The 24986-nt window shown below is 37.0% G+C and overlaps 1 protein-coding gene across 2 annotated transcripts in view; it reads right to left on the reverse strand.

Moving 5' to 3' along the window:
* Window positions 1-4252: 4252 nt before the first annotated feature.
* Window positions 4253-24986, reverse strand: part of slc39a8 (solute carrier family 39 member 8) — a 61493-nt gene continuing 40759 nt past the window's right edge. The window contains exons 2-8 of one of the 2 annotated variants that reach the window (XM_031787639.1): window positions 23013-23175; window positions 17033-17202; window positions 12537-12659; window positions 10387-10560; window positions 6658-6865; window positions 5995-6179; window positions 4253-4951 (exon numbers count right to left, since the gene is read on the reverse strand). In XM_031787639.1, the coding sequence (XP_031643499.1) occupies window positions 4802-4951; window positions 5995-6179; window positions 6658-6865; window positions 10387-10560; window positions 12537-12659; window positions 17033-17202; window positions 23013-23175 (1173 nt within the window). In that variant the 3' untranslated portion in view covers window positions 4253-4801. Of the gene's footprint in view, window positions 4952-5994; window positions 6180-6657; window positions 6866-10386; window positions 10561-12536; window positions 12660-17032; window positions 17203-22777; window positions 22800-23012; window positions 23176-24986 lie in introns of those variants that run through there. The other variant, XM_031787640.1, reaches the window with a different exon arrangement.

Raw genomic sequence — 24986 nt, forward strand, 5'->3', positions numbered from 1 at the left:
TTAGTCTATGCATTACTCATCTCATATGTATATACTGTATTCTATTCTACTGTCTCTTTGTCTATGCATTACTCATCTCATATGTATATACTGTATTCTATACTACTGTATCTTAGTCTATGCATTACTCATCTCATATGTATATACTGTATTCTATACTACTGTATCTTAGTCTATGCATTACTCATCTCATATGTATATACTGTATTCTATTCTACTGTATCTTAGTCTATGCATTACTCATCTCATATGTATATACTGTATTCTATTCTACTGTATCTTAGTCTATGCATTACTCATCTCATATGTATATACTGTATTCTATTCTACTGTATCTTAGTCTATGCATTACTCATCTCAAATGTAAATACTGTATTCTATTCTACTGTATCTTTGTCTATGCATTACTCATCTCATATGTATATACTGTATTCTATACTACTGTATCTTAGTCTATGCATTACTCATCTCATATGTATATACTGTATTCTATACTACTGTATCTTAGTCTATGCATTACTCATCTCATATGTATATACTGTATTCTATTCTACTGTATCTTAGTCTATGCATTACTCATCTCATATGTATATACTGTATTCTATACTACTGTATCTTAGTCTATGCATTACTCATCTCATATGTATATACTGTATTCTATTCTACTGTATCTTAGTCTATGCATTACTCATCTCATATGTATATACTGTATTCTATTCTACTGTATCTTAGTCTATGCATTACTCATCTCATATGTATATACTGTATTCTATACTATTCTACTGTATCTTAGTCTATGCATTACTCATCTCATATGTATATACTGTATTCTATTCTACTGTCTCTTTGTCTATGCATTACTCATCTCATATGTATATACTGTATTCTATTCTACTGTATCTTAGTCTATGCATTACTCATCTCATATGTATATACTGTATTCTATTCTACTGTATCTTAGTCTATGCATTACTCATCTCATATGTATATACTGTATTCTATACTATTCTACTGTATCTTAGTCTATGCATTACTCATCTCATATGTATATACTGTATTCTATTCTACTGTATCTTAGTCTATGCATTACTCATCTCATATGTATATACTGTATTCTATTCTACTGTATCTTAGTCTATGTATTACTCATCTCATATGTATATACTGTATTCTATTCTACTGTATCTTAGTCTATGTATTACTCATCTCATATGTATATACTGTATTCTACTGTATCTTAGTCTATGCATTACTCATCTCATATGTATATACTGTATTCTATTCTACTGTATCTTAGTCTATGCATTACTCATCTCATATGTATATACTGTATTCTATTCTACTGTATCTTAGTCTATGCATTACTCATCTCATATGTATATACTGTATTCTATTCTACTGTATCTTAGTCTATGCATTACTCATCTCATATGTATATACTGTATTCTATTCTACTGTATCTTAGTCTATGCATTACTCATCTCATATGTATATACTGTATTCTATTCTACTGTATCTTAGTCTATGCATTACTCATCTCATATGTATATACTGTTTTCTATACTATTCTACTGTATCTTAGTCTATGCATTACTCATCTCATATGTATATACTGTATTCTATTCTACTGTCTCTTTGTCTATGCATTACTCATCTCATATGTATATACTGTATTCTATACTACTGTATCTTAGTCTATGCATTACTCATCTCATATGTATATACTGTATTCTATACTACTGTATCTTAGTCTATGCATTACTCATCTCATATGTATATACTGTATTCTATTCTACTGTATCTTAGTCTATGCATTACTCATCTCATATGTATATACTGTATTCTATACTATTCTACTGTATCTTAGTCTATGCATTACTCATCTCATATGTATATACTGTATTCTATTCTACTGTATCTTAGTCTATGCATTACTCATCTCATATGTATATACTGTATTCTATTCTACTGTATCTTAGTCTATGCATTACTCATCTCATATGTATATACTGTATTCTATTCTACTGTATCTTAGTCTATGCATTACTCATCTCATATGTATATACTGTATTCTATTCTACTGTATCTTAGTCTATGCATTACTCATCTCATATGTATATACTGTATTCTATTCTACTGTATCTTAGTCTATGCATTACTCATCTCATATGTATATACTGTATTCTATTCTACTGTATCTTAGTCTATGCATTACTCATCTCATATGTATATACTGTATTCTATACTATTCTACTGTATCTTAGTCTATGCATTACTCATCTCATATGTATATACTGTATTCTATTCTACTGTCTCTTTGTCTATGCATTACTCATCTCATATGTATATACTGTATTCTATTCTACTGTATCTTAGTCTATGCATTACTCATCTCATATGTATATACTGTATTCTATTCTACTGTATCTTAGTCTATGCATTACTCATCTCATATGTATATACTGTATTCTATACTATTCTACTGTATCTTAGTCTATGCATTACTCATCTCATATGTATATACTGTATTCTATTCTACTGTATCTTAGTCTATGCATTACTCATCTCATATGTATATACTGTATTCTATTCTACTGTATCTTAGTCTATGTATTACTCATCTCATATGTATATACTGTATTCTATTCTACTGTATCTTAGTCTATGTATTACTCATCTCATATGTATATACTGTATTCTACTGTATCTTAGTCTATGCATTACTCATCTCATATGTATATACTGTATTCTATTCTACTGTATCTTAGTCTATGCATTACTCATCTCATATGTATATACTGTATTCTATTCTACTGTATCTTAGTCTATGCATTACTCATCTCATATGTATATACTGTATTCTATTCTACTGTATCTTAGTCTATGCATTACTCATCTCATATGTATATACTGTATTCTATTCTACTGTATCTTAGTCTATGCATTACTCATCTCATATGTATATACTGTATTCTATTCTACTGTATCTTAGTCTATGCATTACTCATCTCATATGTATATACTGTTTTCTATACTATTCTACTGTATCTTAGTCTATGCATTACTCATCTCATATGTATATACTGTATTCTATTCTACTGTCTCTTTGTCTATGCATTACTCATCTCATATGTATATACTGTATTCTATACTACTGTATCTTAGTCTATGCATTACTCATCTCATATGTATATACTGTATTCTATACTACTGTATCTTAGTCTATGCATTACTCATCTCATATGTATATACTGTATTCTATTCTACTGTATCTTAGTCTATGCATTACTCATCTCATATGTATATACTGTATTCTATACTATTCTACTGTATCTTAGTCTATGCATTACTCATCTCATATGTATATACTGTATTCTATTCTACTGTATCTTAGTCTATGCATTACTCATCTCATATGTATATACTGTATTCTATTCTACTGTATCTTAGTCTATGCATTACTCATCTCATATGTATATACTGTATTCTATTCTACTGTATCTTAGTCTATGCATTACTCATCTCATATGTATATACTGTATTCTATTCTACTGTATCTTAGTCTATGCATTACTCATCTCATATGTATATACTGTATTCTATTCTACTGTATCTTAGTCTATGCATTACTCATCTCATATGTATATACTGTATTCTATTCTACTGTATCTTAGTCTATGCATTACTCATCTCATATGTATATACTGTATTCTATACTATTCTACTGTATCTTAGTCTATGCATTACTCATCTCATATGTATATACTGTATTCTATTCTACTGTATCTTAGTCTATGCATTACTCATCTCATATGTATATACTGTATTCTATTCTACTGTATCTTAGTCTGTGCCGCGCTGACGTTGCTCATCCATATATTTATATATTCTTAATTCCAATACTTAGATTTAATGTGTATTAGGTATTTGTTGTGAAATTGTTAGATATTACTTGAAAGAAAATGTTTTTATATACTCCATTTTTTATTTGTTATGTTTAGCTCACATAATATAATTTAAAAGTATGAATGAAGGTGTCTGTAATAGAAGAAATGTGGAAAAGACGAATGTAGACATTCATAAATGGATTTCTATAGATTCCTAAATACTTGTTACTATGATGGGGGAGTTCCAAGATGGAGGCACGGTGATTCAACAGCGCCCCCTATCAGTCATCTAGTGTATATATAAATCATTGGTGGAGACAACAGATCCAGTCAATCAGATCAAGTAAAAGCACAAGAACATTGTAAAGACTGAAAAAATAATTTATTGAAAACGTTTGTTTTAAATACATTGTTTCTTTATTTCATTTACACTAGTTACGTGATTGTTCCCTCTATTTAAATATAATGCTAGTCACAAGAAAAAAACTAAACAAAAGGACAAGTATTCCGTTTCCCAGTAAACAATTAGTGTAAGACAAGACGTGGGCCGATGTGAGATCGGAGTGGAATGAAAGCTGCTCTGTTCATTCACGTTTTGTTCTTTGAAATGATATATTTCTCTCATTGTTCCTCTCATTCTCGTTTTTCTCTCCCTCCCTTGTTCTTCTCTTCCCTCTCACCCAGCTCTACCCAATGATGTGTATAAACACTAGATTGCCCGATGCTATATATTGGTCAATGACAGGCTCTGAAGCCACCGTCCACCATATTGGTACTCCTCAGAAGGAGCAGTCCTCCATAGGAATGAAATTAAGTCTACGTTTTTGATTTTTTTTTTTAAAGATGGTGGCGCAGTGGCTTCAAAACAACCCCCCTGTCAATCATCTAGTGATTCTATAGCTACAGCATCGGCTCTAACCCAGGTTGATCTCACCAACGAACATGGTGATGAGCAGGATGATAGCGAACCCGGTGAGCAGCCCGGCGTTCTGGATCAGGAAGAAGATAACATTGGTCACCGTCGACCCGTCCTGTTCATTCATGATGGCGTTCATCTCCGGGAACTGAAATCAGAACCAACCGGTTTTAAACCAACAGTTAAATATCGCATTCTGTTTCTTCCCAAGACATCAGAATAATTTCAGTCTCTCCCTCTCCCTCTCTCTTTCACTCCCCCTCCCTCCCTCCCTCCCTCCCTCCCTCCCTCCCTCCCTCCCTCCCTCCCTCCCTCCCTCCCTCCCTCCCTCCCTCCCTCCCTCCCTCAGTCCCTCCCTCAGTCTCTCCCTCCCTCCTGGGGTGGGGGGTAGAAGCAGCTCTGCAGCTGTGATAACACGTACAGTATGGTATGATGAGAAACTGACTGTCCACTGGGTCATTCAGTGGTTGGGTCCTTAAAAAGAATAATGACCCGTCTGCTCTCCCTGCATGACCAGAGAACCTTCATACTAAACTCAATATAGATATACTACTGAGCTATTGAAAAGTTAGGTCCTGATTCTCTAATACATGTACGCCCTGCTTGAGGTTGATGAACGGCAGAAGACAGCACATACAAGTTAAAGACTGAAGTAAATTCAGTTAGTCAGTCAGTTGGGGATCTAAAGGATAAGCAGTGTAATCTGGGAGTTGAAGCAGATCAGGTGGCATTGAAGATGGAGGAAGCATCATGGGAGAAGCTCAATTGCATTTCCTTGATTCCTAGCATCCTCTCTCCTCACCTCAAGACCCCCCCCCCCCCGAGCTGCGAGAAATGCAAGGATTCAAGGAAATGCAATTGAGATTCTCCCATGTCACTCACCATGTCTACCAGGAACATTCTACTCACCATGTCTACCAGGAACATTCTACTCACCATGTCTACCAGGAACATTCTACTCACCATGTCTACCAGGAACATTCTACTCACCATGTCTACCAGGAACATTCTACTCATCATGTCTACCAGGAACATTCTACTCACCATATCTACCAGTACTATGTAGAGGAACATTCTACTCACCATGTCTACCAGGAACATTCTACTCACCATGTCTACCAGGAACATTCTACTCACCATATCTACCAGGAACATTCTACTCACCATATCTACCAGGAACATTCTACTCACCATATCTGCCAGTGCTATGTAGAGGAACATTCCCCCAGCGATGGCGAAGATGGCGTTGGGGGCGAAGTTGCTCCCCAGCAGGATGCCGAAGGCCAGGCCGATGTAGCAGGACATGGCTGACAGCAGGTTGAAGAAGACGGCCTGGGGGATACTCATCCCAGCATTCAGCAGGATCACAAAGTCCCCTGCAGGAAGGGCCGGAGAGACAGCGACAGGTTCAGGAACACAGTCGACACATCGAGGAACCAGCACCACTTTTAGTTATGTTTATTAACAAACAAAAAAATAGTTTAAAAGTTATTTTAAAAAATGAATCTATCGTTTTTTCAGATGAAGGTCGGTTTAGTTCAGCCAAAGTTGCTTACTGTTGTTACTGTACAATCACTTAATGACAACTGCTTGTAAAAAATGAAGGCAATTCTAGATACATACTTTTTTAAATGTTTTAATTTAACCTTTATTTTACTAGGCAAGTCAGTTAAGAACAAATTCTTATTTTCAATGACGGCCTAGGAACAGTGGGTTAACTGCCTGTTCAGGGGCAGAACGACAGATTTGTACCTTGTCAGCTCGGGGATTTGATCTTGCAACCTTCCGGTTACTAGCCCAACGCTCAAACCACTAGGCTACCCTGCCGTCCCATATGATTGATTGATCTCTCACCTAGCTCGTGGGGGAACTCCTCACAGACGATGGCGATGGAGGTACTGAAACCAGCGACGACAGACACGGTAAAAGAGGCTCCGATCGCCAGGCCGTCGATGAAGTTGTGCAGAGCGTCACTCAGTGTGATCATCCAGGCCACCGTCTTTATGTTAGCGATGCGCTGACCCCGCAGCCAGTGGCACATCACATTACTGACATGGACTTCCTGCCGGGACAGGAAGTCACAGAGGAAGGAGGAAGAGTAAAGGGGAGTAAAACTGGATTGTACATAAGAGTAATATCATACTCTAGATAATATAACATATTTACTATATAATATGTCATAGTCTAGATAATATAACATATTTACTATATAATATGTCATAGTCTAGATAATATAACATATTTACTATATAATATGTCATAGTCTAGATAATATAACATATTTACTATATAATATGTCATAGTCTAGATAATATAACATATTTACTATATAATATGTCATAGTCTAGATAATATAACATATTTACTATATAATATGTCATAGTCTAGATAATATAACATATTTACTATATAATATGTCATAGTCTAGATAATATAACATATTTACTATATAATATGTCATAGTCTAGATAATATAACATATTTACTATATAATATGTCATAGTCTAGATAATATAACATATTTACTATATAATATGTCATAGTCTAGATAATATAACATATTTACTATATAATATGTCATAGTCTAGATAATATAACATATTTACTATATAATATGTCATAGTCTAGATAATATAACATATTTACTATATAATATGTCATAGTCTAGATAATATAACATATTTACTATATAATATGTCATAGTCTAGATAATATAACATATTTACTATATAATATGTCATAGTCTAGATAATATAACATATTTACTATATAATATGTCATAGTCTAGATAATATAACATATTTACTATATAATATGTCATAGTCTAGATAATATAACATATTTACTATATAATATGTCATAGTCTAGATAATATAACATATTTACTATATAATATGTCATAGTCTAGATAATATAACATATTTACTATATAATATGTCATAGTCTAGATAATATAACATATTTACTATATAATATGTCATAGTCTAGATAATATAACATATTTACTATATAATATGTCATAGTCTAGATAATATAACATATTTACTATATAATATGTCATAGTCTAGATAATATAACATATTTACTATATAATATGTCATAGTCTAGATAATATAACATATTTACTATATAATATGTCATAGTCTAGATAATATAACATATTTACTATATAATATGTCATAGTCTAGATAATATAACATATTTACTATATAATATGTCATAGTCTAGATAATATAACATATTTACTATATAATATGTCATAGTCTAGATAATATAACATATTTACTATATAATATGTTTACTATGTAACAGAATGATGTTTTTTTTTCACTTCAATCTGAAAAATCTGATGCAGTATGTAAATAACAATCTGATGCAGTATGTAAATAACAATCTGATGCAGTATGTAAATAACAATCTGATGCAGTATGTAAATAACAATCTGATGCAGTATGTAAATAACAATCTGATGCAGTATGTAAATAACAATCTGATGCAGTATGTAAATAACAATCTGATGCAGTATGTAAACAACAATCTGATGCAGTATGTAAACAACAATCTGATGCAGTATGTAAATAACAATCTGATGCAGTATGTAAATAACAATCTGATGCAGTATGTAAATAACAATCTGATGCAGTATGTAAATAACAATCTGATGCAGTATGTAAATAACAATCTGATGCAGTATGTAAACAACAATCTGATGCAGTATGTAAATAACAATCTGATGCAGTATGTAAATAACAATCTGATGCAGTATGTAAATAACAATCTGATGCAGTATGTAAACAACAATCTGATGCAGTATGTAAATAACAATCTGATGCAGTATGTAAATAACAATCTGATGCAGTATGTAAATAACAATCTGATGCAGTATGTAAAGACGATGGTCAGTAGCTTCTCTGCTGCCGTGACAAACCAACTCCTTATTGGCCCAGGCCAGAACAAGCCGTCTTTGTGTACAAGCGAGACAATTCTTGCTTTTATCAAGAGTCTAGGATACGCAGGCCTGTGATCAGTCCCACTGACGCTGTCACACAGGGCTAAGGGAAATGGGACTCTGTTCATAGTCTCCTGTGTGACAGAGGCAGCATGCCAAATGGTACCCTATTCCCTGGAGGGAACGACATTTGACCAGAGTCCATTCTCCAAAAAGAGAATAGGGTACCATTTGGCATGCAGACTCTGTCCCACAGGAGACTATGAACAGAGACCCATTTCCCTTAGCCCTGTGTGACAGCGTCAGTCTCGTCCATTTTGCTCAGTATCTGTGATGTGTAACAAGGCCATTCTCCTCCACTTGAGCCAGATAACTAATGGTTATACATTAATAATTAACATGATTTCCCCAATCAATAACGTCACAGATAACAGCTCAATAAATAACTAGGCTTAATACTCAGCGCTGCTGTAAATGTCGTTTTAGGTCAGGATGCCCCAACTGGCATCCCTCAGGCCCCAGTGTGTCCTGCGTGTGGTTTGATATCAATACACTGGTGATCCCTGTTGCAGGACATCTATGTGTTTGTCATATTTCTGTTATGTTACTACTGTACTACTGTACTACTGTGTTACTACAGTGTTACTACAGTGTTACTACAGTGTTACTACAGTGTTACTACTGTGTTACTACTGTGTTATTACTGTGTTACTACTGTGTTATTACTGTGTTACTACTGTGTTACTACTGTGTTACTGTGTTACTACTGTGTTACTACTGTGTTACTGTGTTATTACTGTGTTACTACTGTGTTACTACTGTGTTACTACTGTGTTACTACTGTGTTACTACTGTGTTACTGTGTTGTTACTGTGTTACTACTGTGTTACTACTGTGTTACTACTGTGTTACTACTGTGAGTATTGACCTCTCTCATTTAACCCCGTCTAACCCCTCTGTCTTTGGTGAGAAAGCCACAAACAGGTTACAGACAGGCTACAGACAAGCTACAGACAGGCTACAGACAGGCTACAGACAGGAAACAGACAGGCTAAAGATAGAATACAGACAGGATACAGACAGGAAACAGACAGGCTACAGACAGGATACAGACAGGCTACAGACAAGCTACAGACAGGCTACAGACAAGCTACAGACAGGCTACAGACAAGCTACAGACAGGCTACAGACAGGCTACAGACAGCCACAGGCAGGCTACAGACGGGCTAGAGACAGCCACATACAGGCCACAGATACGCTACAGACAAGCTACAGACAAGCTACAGACAGGCCACAGACAGGCCACAGATAGCCATAGACAGCTATGACTGTTCAAGGTCAGTTGAGCACTTTGTGACTCACACCTGGGTCGTGTTCAGAGCCCAAGGTACCAAAACATTTTTACGGACACTAAATAAATTAGTTCTTGTTCAACAAATTCACAGAAGTACTTCCTCCCTTTCAAAACGTTTTCTCCTCTTTTCTGTCTAGTGAACAGAACACTGCTTGGTAGCCGGTGGAGGATGAAGTTGCCCCTAGACGCTGATCTGGGGTCAGTTTTGTATTCTTTGTAGGTTAGGATTAGGGGAAGCTGACCTGATGTCAGTACCTATAGGAAACGTCAGAGCTGGTACCTGAGGTGGTGGTTCCGTGGATGACACTGGAGGGTCTGGGCTGGTGTTGTCTGTACTGATGCTGCTGATGGTACACGTAGTCATGGTGATAGACTCTTTCTTCTCAGACACATCTCCATTCTGGAGAGAGTTCTGCCTCAGTTGACCTGGAGGAGAGAAGTGACTGTGGCCATGCTGCACAGGCAGGACAAAGAAGATGGTTAAAAAGAGAGCATTTGTGTATTCCAGATGGCGCACCCTGTTCCTATTGGCTGCGGTCAAAAGAAGTGTACTATATTTGGAATAGGGTGTAATTTGGGATGCAGGCTTAAGGTTACTGCTGGAGAGACAGGACAACGATGTCAAAAGAAGTACAGAAGGCTTTACAGCGAAAGCATGCCATGTGATTGTTTGAGGACACAGCCCCACATCAACATATTTTTCAACCAACACAGGCTTCATAAAATCACAAATAGCAATTAAATAAATCACTTACTTTTTGAAAATTTTCCTCTGATTTGTAATCCAAAGGGTCCCAGCTACAACATGCATGGTTGTTTTGTTCGATAAAATCCTTCTTTATATCCCAAAAAGTCAATTTAGTTGGCATCATTGATTTGAGTTCAACATGCAGACAAAGGAATCCAAAAAGCTACCGCTAAACTTTGTTAAAACAAGTCAAACTATGTTTCTAACCAATCCTCAGGTACCCTAAAATGTAAATAAACTATAATATTTCATAGGGAAAGAAGTATGTTCTATAGAAAAGTGAAATTAGCAGGTGCGAGTCTCCTTCGTCACGCGCCCACAGACTGATTTCTAACTGTGACTCCCTGTACCAAACTCAAAAATCTTCCTCATTTTGGAAAAAACAAGCCTGGAACCTTGAACAAAGACTGTTGACATCTAGTGGAAGCCATAGGAATTGCAATCTGGGAGCTGGAATTGCATATATATAGCTTTCCAAAAAATAAAAATTGGGTTGGTTTTTCTTTGGATTGTCTCCCACCATATCAATTGTGTCATACATTATTTTAACATTTCTACAAACTGCAAAGTGTTTTCTATCCAATGGTACCAATTCTATGCATATCCTGGCTTCTGGGCCTGAGTAACAGGCAGTTTACTTTGGGCACATCATTCAGACAGGAAGTGGAGATAAAAAAGGACCTAGCCCTAAGAAGTTTTACATAGAGAGACAGGACAAAGATGTTAAACATACAGAGACAGGACAAAGATGATAAACATACAGAGACAGGACAAAGATGATAAACATACAGAGACAGGACAAAGATGTTAAACATACAGAGACAGGACAAAGATGTTAAATATACAGAGACAGGACAAAGATGTTAAACATACAGAGACAGGACAAAGATGTTAAACATACAGAGACAGGACAAAGATGATAAACATACAGAGACAAGACAAAGATGTTAAATATACAGAGACAGGACAAAGATGATAAACATACAGAGACAGGACAAAGATGTTAAACATACTAGAGACAGGACAAAGATGTTAAACATACTAGAGACAGGACAAAGATGTTAAACATACAGAGACAGGACAAAGATGTTAAAAATACTAGAGACAGGACAAAGATGATAGATGTACAGAGAGACAATAAACGAAGCCTGGTCAAATCGACACAGTACAGGCACAGAACAGCTGTGGCCATGCTGCAAAGACATCATTTTTTATACATCGTTTTGTGGTTAAAAAATGAGAGCATGGGTATGTCTCAAAGGGTACCCTACAGTACTCCCTGTACGAGCTCTGACCAGGGCCCTATGGTAAACATACAGAGACGGAACACACAGACGCTGGCTAGATGACCAGAGATCTACAGACAGGAAATGACACTGGCTAGATGACCAGAGATGTACAGACAGGAAATGACGCTGGCTAGATGACCAGAGATGTACAGACAGGAAATGAACCCGGGCCAAATCGACACAGTGTAGTAGGCACAGAACCTTGTCACAATCAATCAATTAATTAAATCAATCAATTAATCAATCATAAGGCTCTCAAAAAACAGACAGGAAATACACACCCTAGAGAAAGCAACTTGTAACATTGCTACGTCTCTGATTAATGCGAAGTTACAGGTACACTGTGTATATATATATATATGTGCTGTTTAAATGGTTTAAAGTAGACAATACCTCATGCTCTGTTCTTAGTGCCATCTTCAGTACTTTCTCTGTGAAGAACAGCAGGTAAAATCCACCAAATATTCCAACGGCTTTCAGAATGTAGTCATCCGCTCTGGGATCAAATCCCAGGGCCTGTTGGTGTTGGGGGAAAACATGCATGTGGTAACAGTAGGGTACCAACAATTCCTGGGTGGAAGATTCCTGGCATTATGAGGGGGAAAAGCAGGACATCCAGGGAATGTGGGGAAAGTTACAGTCATTTTACAACCCTAGGTAGCAGTAACACAGTCATTTTACAACCCTAGGTAGCAGTAACACAGTCATTTTACAACCCTAGGTAGCAGTAACACAGTCATTTTATAACCCTAGGTAGCAGTCATTTTACAACCCTAGGTAGCAGTCATTTTACAACCCTAGGTAGCAGTCATTTTACAACCCTAGGTAGCAGTCATTTTACAACCCTAGGTAGCAGTAACACAGTCATTTTACAACCCTAGGTAGCAGTAACACAGTCATTTTACAACCCTAGGTAGCAGTAACACAGTCATTTTACAACCCTAGGTAGCAGTCATTTTACAACCCTAGGTAGCAGTCATTTTACAACCCTAGGTAGCAGTAACACAGTCATTTTATAACCCTAGGTAGCAGTCATTTTACAACCCTAGGTAGCAGTCATTTTACAACCCTAGGTAGCAGTCATTTTACAACCCTAGGTAGCAGTCATTTTACAACCCTAGGTAGCAGTCATTTTACAACCCTAGGTAGCAGTCATTTTACAACCCTAGGTAGCAGTCATTTTACAACCCGAGGTAGCAGTCATTTTACAACCCTAGGTAGCAGTCATTTTACAACCCTAGGTAGCAGTCATTTTACAACCCGAGGTAGCAGTCATTTTACAACCCTGGGTAGCAGTCATTTTACAACCCGAGGTAGAAGTCATTTTACAACCCGAGGTAGCAGTCATTTTACAACTCGAGGTAGCAGTCATTTTACAACCCGAGGTAGCAGTCATTTTACAACCCTAGGTAGCAGTAACACAGTAAATTAAGCATGAATAGAGTTGAAAGACTAAAACAGTAAATATATCCATTATTTAACACAACCATGGCCATCTCTTCTCCCTCCGTTTGACCACTAAGACTCAGTCTCCATATTCAATCAACGCTGGTGACACTTAATAACAACTTTGATGAAAAAGCTCAAAGATCAACTATTATGAGACATTTATAATGTATTCTTTTCTAGGGTAGCACCGACTGAAAATACATTTTGGCTCCTACTGTACTTTTGTCCCTTAATATTAGAAGGTTTTCATCAAGGATCTCTACTTTGCTCCGTTCATCTTTCTCTCGATCCTGACTAGCTCAGAGACAGGATTGTGCCAAGCTACAGATCTGAGAAAGGGTACCAAAACATTTCTGCATCATTGAAGCTCCCCAGAACACAGTGGCCTCCGTCATTCTTAAGTGGAAGAGGTTTGGAACCACGAAGACTCTTCCTAGCTCTGGTCGCCCGGCCAAACTGAGCAATCAGGGGAGAAGGGCATTGGTCAGGGAGGTGACCAAGAACCCAATGGACACTCTGACAGAGCTCTAGAGTTCCTCTGTGGAGATGGGAGAACCTTCCAGAAGGACAATCATCTCTGCAGCACTTCACCAATCAGGCCTTTATGGTAGAGTGGCCAGACGGAAGCCACTCCTCAGTATAAGGCACATTACAGCCCGCTTGGAGTTTACCAAAAGGCACCTAAAGGACTCTCAGACCATGAGAAACAAGATTCTCTGGTTTGATGAAACCAAGATGGAACTCTTTGGCCTGAATGCCAAGCATCACATCTGGAGGAAACCTGGCACCATCCCTACGGTGAAGCATGGTGGTAGCAGCATCATGCTGTGGGGATGTTTTTTCAGCGGCAGGGACTGGGAGACTAGTCAGGATCGAGAGAAAGATGAACGGAGCAAAGTAGAGATCCTTGATGAAAACCTGGTACTGTACATACATACATAAACACATTATTACATACAGTGGGGCAAAAAAGTATTTAGTCAGCCACCAATTGTGCAAGTTCTCCCACTTAAAAAGATGAGAGAGGCCTGTAATTTTCATTATATGTACAATTCAACTATGACAGACAAAATGAGAAAAAATATCCAGAAAATCACATTGTAGGATTTTTTATGAATTTATTTGCAAATTATGGTGGAAAATAAGTATTTGGTCACCAACAAACAAGCAAGATTTCTGGCTCTCACAGACCTGTAACTTCTTCTTTAAGAGGCTCCTCTGTCCTCCACTCGTTACCTGTATTAATGGCACTTGTTTGAACTTGTTATCAGTATAAAAGACACCTGTCCACAACCTGAAACAGTCACACTCCAAACTCCACTATGGCCAAGACCAAAGAGCTGTCAAAGGACACCAGAAACAAAATTGTAGACCTGCACCAGGCTGGGAAGACTGAATCTGCAATAGGTAAGCAGCTTGGTTTGAAGAAATCAACTGTGGGAGCAATTATTAGGAAATGGAATACATACAAGACCACTGATAAGACCACTGATAATCTCCCTCGATCTGGGGCTCCACGCAAGATCTCACCCTGTAGGGTCAAAATGATCACAAAAGCAAAAATCCCAGAACAAAAGCAAAAATCCCAGAACCACACGGGGGGACCTAGTGAATGACCTGCAGAAAGCTGGGACCAAAGTAACAAAGCCTACCATCAGTAACACACTACGCCGCCAGGGACTCAAATCCTGCAGTGCCAGACGTGTCCCCCTGCTTAAGCCAGTACATGTCCAGGTCCATCTGAAGTTTGCTAGAGAGCATTTGGATGATCCAGAAGAAGATTGGGAGAATGTCATATGGTCAGATGAAACCAAAATATAACTTTTTGGTAAAAACTCAACTCGTCGTGTTTGGAGGACAAAGAATGCTGAGTTGCATCCAAAGAACACCATACCTACTGTGAAGCATGGGGGTGGAAACATCAAGCTTTGGGGCTGTTTTTCTGCAAAGGGACCAGGATGACTGATCTGTGTAAAGGAAAGAATGAATGGGGCCATGAATGGGGCCATGTATCGTGAGATTTTGAGTGAAAACCTGCTTCCATCAGCAAGGGCATTGAAGATGAAAAGTGGCTGGGTCTTTCAGCATGACAATGATCCCAAACACACCGCCCAGGCAACGAAGGAGTGGCTTCGTAAGAAGCATTTCAAGGTCCTGGAGTGGCCTAGCCAGTCTCCAGATCTCAACCCCATACAAAATCTTTGGAGGGAGTTGAAAGTCCGTGATGCCCAGCAACAGCCCCAAAACATCACTGCTCTAGAGGAGATCTGCATGGAGGAATGGGCCAAAATACCAGCAACAGTGTGTGAAAACCTCGTGAAGACCTACAGAAAACGTTTGACCTCTGTCATTGCCAACAAAGGGTATATAACAAAGTATTGAGAGAAACTTTTGTTATTGACCAAATACTTATTTTCCACCATAATTTGCAAATAAATTCATAAAAAATCCTACAATGTGATTTTCTGGATTTTTTTTCTAATTTTGTCTGTCATAGTTGAAGTGTACCTATGATGAAAATTACAGGCCTCTCTCATCTTTTTAAGTGGGAGAACTTGCACAATTGGTGGCTGGCTAAATACTTTTTTGTTGCTTCTATAACTGTTCGAATAGCAACAGAAATCCATACATACACACATAAAAGAGACACACACAACACCATCCACATTGGATTTCTATTTGCCATATATATGTTTAACTGTGTTGTGATGTTTCACAAGTTCTGAACCTTTCTATTCTCAAAGTTTCTACAGATTGTAAATGAAAGATAAACATTTTTTTTGTTGCTAAAATAATAATTATATTATTGATAAGATTGACTTTTCAGATCACCCAGAGTTAGCTCCAGGTAAATGTTGTAATTCTTTAGCCATTCCTGGGCCTGTGACCAAAAACGAACTACATACAATACCGAAACAAATGATCTAATGACTCTGTCTCTTCACAGCAAAATCTGCAGAGCTGAGAAGGTTGTATCCCCCATATATATATATATATAAATATAATATAACATTATATTGGTTGAAATAATTTTGTATAATAATTTAAATGGAAAAATTATGTTATGAATCCAGCGTCTTTTTATGTGTCAGTTCATAAACCATGTGCCGTGGAATCGGTACATCCAAAATCGACAACTATTTTCTCCTCTATATCGTTAAACATTGTTCGGCCCTTTAAATTAGACTGGTATTTATTTTTTATTCATCACAATTTTCTTGAACCAATTTTGGTCTTTAGTGCAGAGTCGACAAGACAAGTTCCTTACTTTTTCCCTCTTCCACTTGCCTCTTCCATTTTTTGAGGTAATGCTGCAATTAGTTGGTTGTCATTTTGGGTAGAGCAGATATTTCCATATATTTTTGTTAGCTGCCTGTGTGACAACTCCACCGATCACATTTATGATATCACGGTATTAAACAGCATTAGAGAGATCCTACCTCTGGTATTAACTGCAAGACAGCATTGGAGAAGAGCGTGCCGATGGCCAGGCCGATGAAGTAGGTGAGCACCTTGGGAAAGTACGGCTTCTTGGTGAAGGGGATGAGTGCCAGGCCCAGGAGAGAGGCCAGGTTAATAATGGTGACAGACAGGAAGCCATAACCCCACACTGGACAGGACAAGAGAAAGAGATACATATTGAGCATGGGTACATGCACAGAATAATACCATTATTGTGGATAGTCAGATCAATATATTCATTTGTTTAAACCTTTTCATGAAGAATGATTTCCCTAATCATCCTGTTTACATGGACACATCTGAAAATCAGGCTGCCTGATGGCACTTTGGATAAATGCATAAAAAAAATCACCAATCAAAATAAACATTCTACCACAATGACCATGTCATTTGTTTGTAAAGTCTAATTGATTTGTATGTGAAAACTTTCTGCATATTTTCAGTTTTTCCAAACTCACTTCAGAGGTGAATAAGAGGCTGGTTGTGCTGGCCCAGATCAGATCCACCTCTGGAACCCTGATTAAAACCTGCTGCTGGCCCAGATCAGATCCACCTCTGGAACCCTGATTAAAACCTGCTGCTGGCCCAGATCAGATCCACCCCTGGAACCCTGATTAAAACCTGCTGCTGGCCCAGATCAGATCCACCTCTGGAACCCTGATTAAAACCTGCTGCTGGCCCAGATCAGATCCACCTCTGGAACCCTGATTAAAACCTGCTGCTGGCCCAGATCAGATCCACCTCTGGAACCCTGATTAAAACTGTTCACATGTCCTAATCATTTAAAACTGTGCACATGTCCTAATCATTGTGTCCTAATCATTTAAAACTGGTCACATGTCCTAATAATTTTGTCCTAATCATTTAAAACTGTGCACATATCCTAATCATTGTGTCCTAATCATTTAAAACTGTTCACATGTCCTAATCATTTAAAACTGTTCACATGTCCTAATCATTTAAAACTGTTCACATGTCCTAATAATTTAAAACTGGCCAAGTGTCCTAATCATTTAAAACTGTTAACATGTCCTAATCATTTAAAACGGTTCACATGTCCTAATCATTTTAAACTGTCTACATGTCCTAATCATTTAAAACTGTTCACATGTCCTAATCATTTAAAACTGTTTTCGTGTCCTAATCATTTAAAATTGTTCACGTGTCCTAATCATTTAAAACTGGTCACATGTCCTAATCATTTTGTCCTAATCATTTAAAACTGCCTACGTGTCCTAATCATTTAAAACTGGTCACATGTCCTAATCATTTTGTCCTAATCATTTAAAACTGTTCACGTGTCCTAATAATTTAAAACGGGGCACATGTCCTAATCATTGTGTCCTAATCATTTTAAACTGTTCACATGTCCTAATCATTGTGTCCTAATCATTTAAAACTGTTCACATGTCCTAATCATTTTAAACTGTTCACATGTCCTAATCATTTTAAACTGTTCACATGTCCTAATCATTTAAAACTGTTTTCGTGTCCTAATCATTTAAAACTGTTCACGTGTCCTAATCATTTAAAACTGTTCACATGTCCTAATCATTGCGTCCTAATAATTTAAAACTGTTCACATGTCCTAATCATTTAAAACTGTTCACATGTCCTAATCATTTTAAACTGTTCACATGTCCTAATCATTTAAAACTGTACACGTGTCCTAATAATTTAAAACTGTTTACGTGTCCTAATATTTTAAAACTGCTCATATGTCCTAATCATTTAAAACTGGCCATATGTCCTAATAATTTAAAACGGTTCACATGTCCTAATCATTTAAAACGGTCACGTGTCCTAATCATTTAAAACTGTTTACATGTCCTAATCATTTAAAACTGTTCACGTGTCCTAATCATTTAAAAATGTTTACATGTCCTAATCATTTAAAGCTGTTCACATGTCCTAATCATTTAAAACTGTTTACATGTCCTAATAATTTCATAGATTGATCAGAAAACCAGGGTGTTTTTAATCAGGATGTGCCTACTTTGATGTTGACCGTACGCCGATTAAGATAAGGTGATTACAAGGCTAATGCTATAATTGGTCTATTAACATAGTAGGTTAAATGTTGAATTGTTAGTGTGCATGTAAATACACTCAATGTTACTGACCCATCCTATCCATACTCATCACAGCATCAATACTGATCACAGCATCCATACTCATCACAGCATCAATACTGATCACAGCATCCATACTCATCACAGCATCAATACTGATCACAGCATCCATACTCATCACAGCATCAATACTGATCACAGCATCCATACTCATCACAGCATCAATACTGATCACAGCATCCATACTCATCACAGCATCAATACTGATCACAGCATCAATACTGACCACAGCATCAATACTGATCACAGCATCAATATTGACCACAGCATCAATACTGATCACAGCATCAATACTGATCACAGCATCAATATTGACCACAGCATCAATACTGATCACAGCATCAATACCCATCACAGCATCAATACTGATCACAGCATCAATACCCATCACATCATCAATACCCATCACAGCATCAATACCTATCACATCATCAACACCCATCACAGCATCAATACCCATCACAGCATCAATACTGATCACAGCATCAATACCCATCACATCATCAACACCCATCACAGCATCAATACCTATCACATCATCAACACCCATCACAGCATCAATACCTATCACATCATCAACACCCATCACAGCATCAATACCTATCACATCATCAACACCCATCACAGCATCAATACCCATCACAGCATCAACACCCATCACAGCATCAATACCCATCACAGCATCAATACTGATCACAGCATCAATACCCATCACAGCATCAATACCCATCACAGCATCAATACCCATCACAGCATCAATACTGATCACAGCATCAATACCTATCACATCATCAATACCCATCACATCATCAATACCCATCACAGCATCAATACTGATCACAGCATCAATACCATCAATACCATCACAGCATCAATACTGATCACAACATCAATACCCATCACAGCATCAATACTGATCACAGCATCAATACCATCACAGCATCAATACTGATCACAGCATCAATACCATCACAGCATCAATACCATCACAGCATCAAGATGTCCAACATCTACCTAAGATCAGACAGCAGCAGATCAAAGCTCATATATGACAGTATTAGGTTATAGGGTACTTTGGGGTAGTAAGGTTATCTTATGACAGTATTAGGTTATAGGGTACTTTGGGGTAGTAAGGTTATCTTATGACAGTATTAGGTTATAGGGTACTTTGGGGTAGTAAGGTTATCTTATGACAGTATTAGGGCACATTGGGTTTTCTTTGATCACACACAGGAATTGCTCCCTGCAGGAATGTGCATCTGAAACCTTGCTGCTATCATCAGCTAGCTATCAGTGAGCGTGTGTCTGTGTGTGTGTGTGTTCATGTGTGTGTGTGTGTGTTCATGTGTGTGTATGTGTGTGTGTGTGTGTGTGTGTGTGTGTGTGTGTGTTCATGTGTGTGTATGTGTGTGTGTGTGTGTGTGTGTGTGTGTGTGTGTGTGTGTGTGTGTGTGTGTGTGTGTGTGTGTGTGTGTGTGTGTGTTCATGTGTGTGTGTGTGTGTGTGTGTGTGTGTTCATGTGTGTGTATGTGTGTGTTCATGTGTGTGTGTGTGTGTGTGTGTGTGTGTGTGTGTGTGTGTGTGTGTGTGTGTGTTCATGTGTGTGTATGTGTGTGTGTGTGTGTGTGTTCATGTGTGTGTGTGTGTGTGTGTGTGTGTTCATGTGTGTGTATGTGTGTGTGTGTGTGTGTGTGTGTGTGTGTGTGTGTTCATGTGTGTGTGTGTGTGTGTGTGTGTGTGTGTGTGTGTGTGTGTGTGTGTGTGTGTGTGTGTGTGTGTGTGTGTGTGTGTGTGTGTGTTCTCAACAGCCCAGATAATCATCTCATTCCTTCATGCTCCCTCTGTCCCCAAGAACAATGAGGTTGATTATAAAGCTGAGTCTCAGGTCCATATGGACCAGAACAGGTGTATCAAGCTTTAACTCGTGGTTCGTATAGCACAGGGGCATCAAGCATTAATTCAGGTACATTTTCTATTTGCTTCTCTCTCTCACCACAGCAATGGCCATGCGTTGGTCTACATAGGCCACAATATTGCGCAAACCATAAACCCGGGCCAGTCCAACATGAATCAATTCTTCAAATATCAAACCCATTTTCACATTATGTTTTTTAGGGGGCAGGAGAATTTGAATTGAATTTGAATTAACTCTGATTGTGTTTATTAGAATTTTTATATTGCAAATAGTGACAATTATTTTTCATGCCAGGAGAGGTACCGGATCCTGGTAAATGTGTTCCAGAACGAAACAGTCCAAAACTGAGAGGTACCGGATCCTGGTAAATGTGTTCCAGAACGAAACAGTCCAAAACTGAGAGGTACCAGATCCAGTTCTGGGAAGATCTGGCTCAAATTCAGCACATTGTAGGTAATGGTAGGTAACATGGTAGTTAACATGGTAGGTCATGTAGGTAACATGGTAGGTCATGTAGGTAACATGGTAGGTCATGTGGGTAGCATGGTGGGTCATGTAGGTAACATGGTAGGTCATGTAGGTAACATGGTAGGTCATGTGGGTAACATGGTAGTTAACATGGTAGGTCATGTAGGTAACATGGTAGGTAACATGGTAGGTCATGTAGGTAACATGGTAAGTAACATGGTAGGTCATGTAGGTAGCATGGTGGGTAACCTGGTAGGTCATGTGGGTAGCATGGTGGGTAACATGGTAGGTCATGTGGGTAACATGGTAGGTCATGTAGGTAACATGGTAGGTCATGTAGGTAACATGGTGGGTAACATGGTAGGTCATGTGGGTAACATGGTGGGTAACATGGTAGGTCATGTAGGTAACATGGTAGGTCATGTGGGTAACATGGTAGGTCATGTAGGTAACATGGTAGGTCATGTAGGTAACATGGTGGGTAACATGGTAGGTCATGTGGGTAACATGGTGGGTAACATGGTAGGTCATGTAGGTAACATGGTAGGTCATGTGGGTAACATGGTAGGTCATGTGGGTAACATGGTATGTCATGTAGGTAACATGGTAGGTCATGTGGGTAACATGGTAGGTCATGTGGGTAACATGGTGGGTAACAGGTTTCAGTACCGAGGGTTAATATGGTACTCACCGTGGTAGGTAACAGGTTTCAGTACCGAGGGTTAATATGGTACTCACCGTGGTAGGTAACCGCTTTCAGTACCGAGGGTTAATATGGTACTCACCGTGGTAGGTAACAGGTTTCAGTACCGTGGGTTAATATGGTACTCAACGTGGTAGGTAACAGGTTTCAGTATCGTGGGTTAATATGGTACTCAACGTGGTAGGTAACAGGTTTCAGTACCGTGGGTTAATATGGTACTCCCCGTGGTAGGTAACAGGTTTCAGTACCGTGGGTTAATATGGTACGCAACGTGGTAGGTAACAGGTTTCAGTACCGTGGGTTAATATGGTACTCACCGTGGTAGGTAACAGGTTTCAGTACCGTGGGTTAATATGGTATTCACCCTGGTAGGTAACAGGTTTCAGTACCGTGGGTTAATATGGTACTCACTGTGGTAGGAAACAGGATGCAGGGCCGTGGGTTAATATGGTACTCACCGTGGTAGGTAACAGGATGCAGGGCCGTGGGTTAATATGGTACTCACTGTGGTAGGTAACAGGATGCAGGGCCGTGGGTTAATATGGTACTCACCGTGGTAGGTAACAGGATGCAGGGCCGTGGGTTAATATGGTACTCACCGTGGTAGGTAACAGGATGCAGGGCCGTGGGTTAATATGGTACTCACCGTGGTAGGTAACAGGAAGCAGGGCCGTGGGTTAATATGGTACTCACTGTGGTAGGTAACAGGAAGCAGGGCCGTGGGTTAATATGGTACTCACCGTGGTAGGTAACAGGATGCAGGGCCGTGGGGGTTTTATATGGGCAGGAGGGCAGCAGCACCTGAGTCAACACAGCAGGACAGATCCTCTCCAGATGCTCCACTGTCAGCTGACTGGCGTTAGTCAACCCATAGTGGGACAAGATCTGGCCCACAGAGGGACACTGCAGGGGACAGAGAGAAGGGGTTCACATTACTGTCAACATTAGGATATAACACAGCGTGGTTCCATTTAGCCATGTGTTATGTTTATAACTGTGATATAATGGAACAATAAGGGATCATTCCAGATACAGCAGTGGTGATTGAATAAGACAATAATACGATCCAACATATTCATGTAATATATTTATATATATATATATTTATATTTATATATATTTATATATATTTATATATATTTATTTATATATATTTATATATATGTATTTATATATATTTATATATATATATATATTTATATATATTTATATATATATATATATTTATATATATGTATTTATATATATTTATATATTTATATATATGTATTTATATATATTTATATATTTATATATATTTATATATATGTATTTATATATATTTATTTATATATATTTATATATATATATTTATTTATATATATTTATATATATTTATATATATTTATATATATGTATTTATATATATTTATTTATATATATTTATATATATATATTTATTTATATATATTTATATATATTTATATATATATATTTATTTATATATATGTATTTATATATATTTATATATATGTATTTATATATATATATTTATTTATATATATGTATTTATATATATTTATTTATATATATTTATATATATATATTTATTTATATATATGTATTTATATATATTTATATATATGTATTTATATATATTTATATATATGTATTTATATATATTTATATATATGTATTTATATATATTTATATATATGTATTTATATATATTTATATATTTATATATATGTATTTATATATATTTATATATTTATATATATTTATATATATGTATTTATATATATGTATTTATATATATGTATTTATATATATGTATTTATATATATGTATTTATATATATGTATTTATATATATGTATTTATATATATTTATATATATTTTTTTGTATTTATATTTATTTTCCTGGCTGATCAAAATATATGGAAGCCCCATTCCCACCACCAAAACCCCCCCCAAGATCTGACTACAAGTAATGAGAAAGTTAGTTAGAATTATGAGATAGTGAGTCATATTTATGAGATATGAGATAGTAAGTCATAATGATGAGATATGAGGTAGTAAGTCATAATGATGAGATATGAGATAGTAAGTTTGAGATATGAGGTAGTAAGTCATAATGATGAGACACATTTTTTATTTATTTAACCTTTATTTAACTAGGCAACTCAGTTAAAACCTCTCTGGAATATGTGGGACGGTAGCGTCCCACTTGGCCAAAAGCCGGAGAAAATGCAGAGCGCCAAATTCCAATAAATGACTATAAAAATCAAACTTTCATGACATTTTTATTTTTATTTTTTATTTATTTTACCTTTATTTAACCAGGTAGGCAAGTTGAGAACAAGTTCTCATTTACAATTGCGACCCGACATTACACATGTAAGATAGCAAATTAAAGCTACACGTGTTGTTAATCCAGCCAACATGTCAGATTTCAAAAAGGCTTTTCTGCGAAAGCAAACGATGCGATTATATTATTATATATTACTATTACTATTATCTGAAGAGAGCACCTCCAAAACCAAAAGAGAGAAAACATTTCAACACTGCAGGCGCGACACAAAACGCAGAAATTAAAATATAAATCATGCCTTACCTTTGACGAGCTTCTTTTATTGGCATTCCAATATGTCCCATAAACATCACAAATGGTCCTTTTGTTCGATTCATTCCGTCTATATATCCAAAATGTCCATTTATTTGGTGCGTTTGAT

The sequence above is a fragment of the Oncorhynchus kisutch genome, linkage group LG14 (genome assembly GCF_002021735.2).
Source record: "Oncorhynchus kisutch isolate 150728-3 linkage group LG14, Okis_V2, whole genome shotgun sequence".
NCBI classification, from domain to species: domain Eukaryota; kingdom Metazoa; phylum Chordata; class Actinopteri; order Salmoniformes; family Salmonidae; genus Oncorhynchus; species Oncorhynchus kisutch.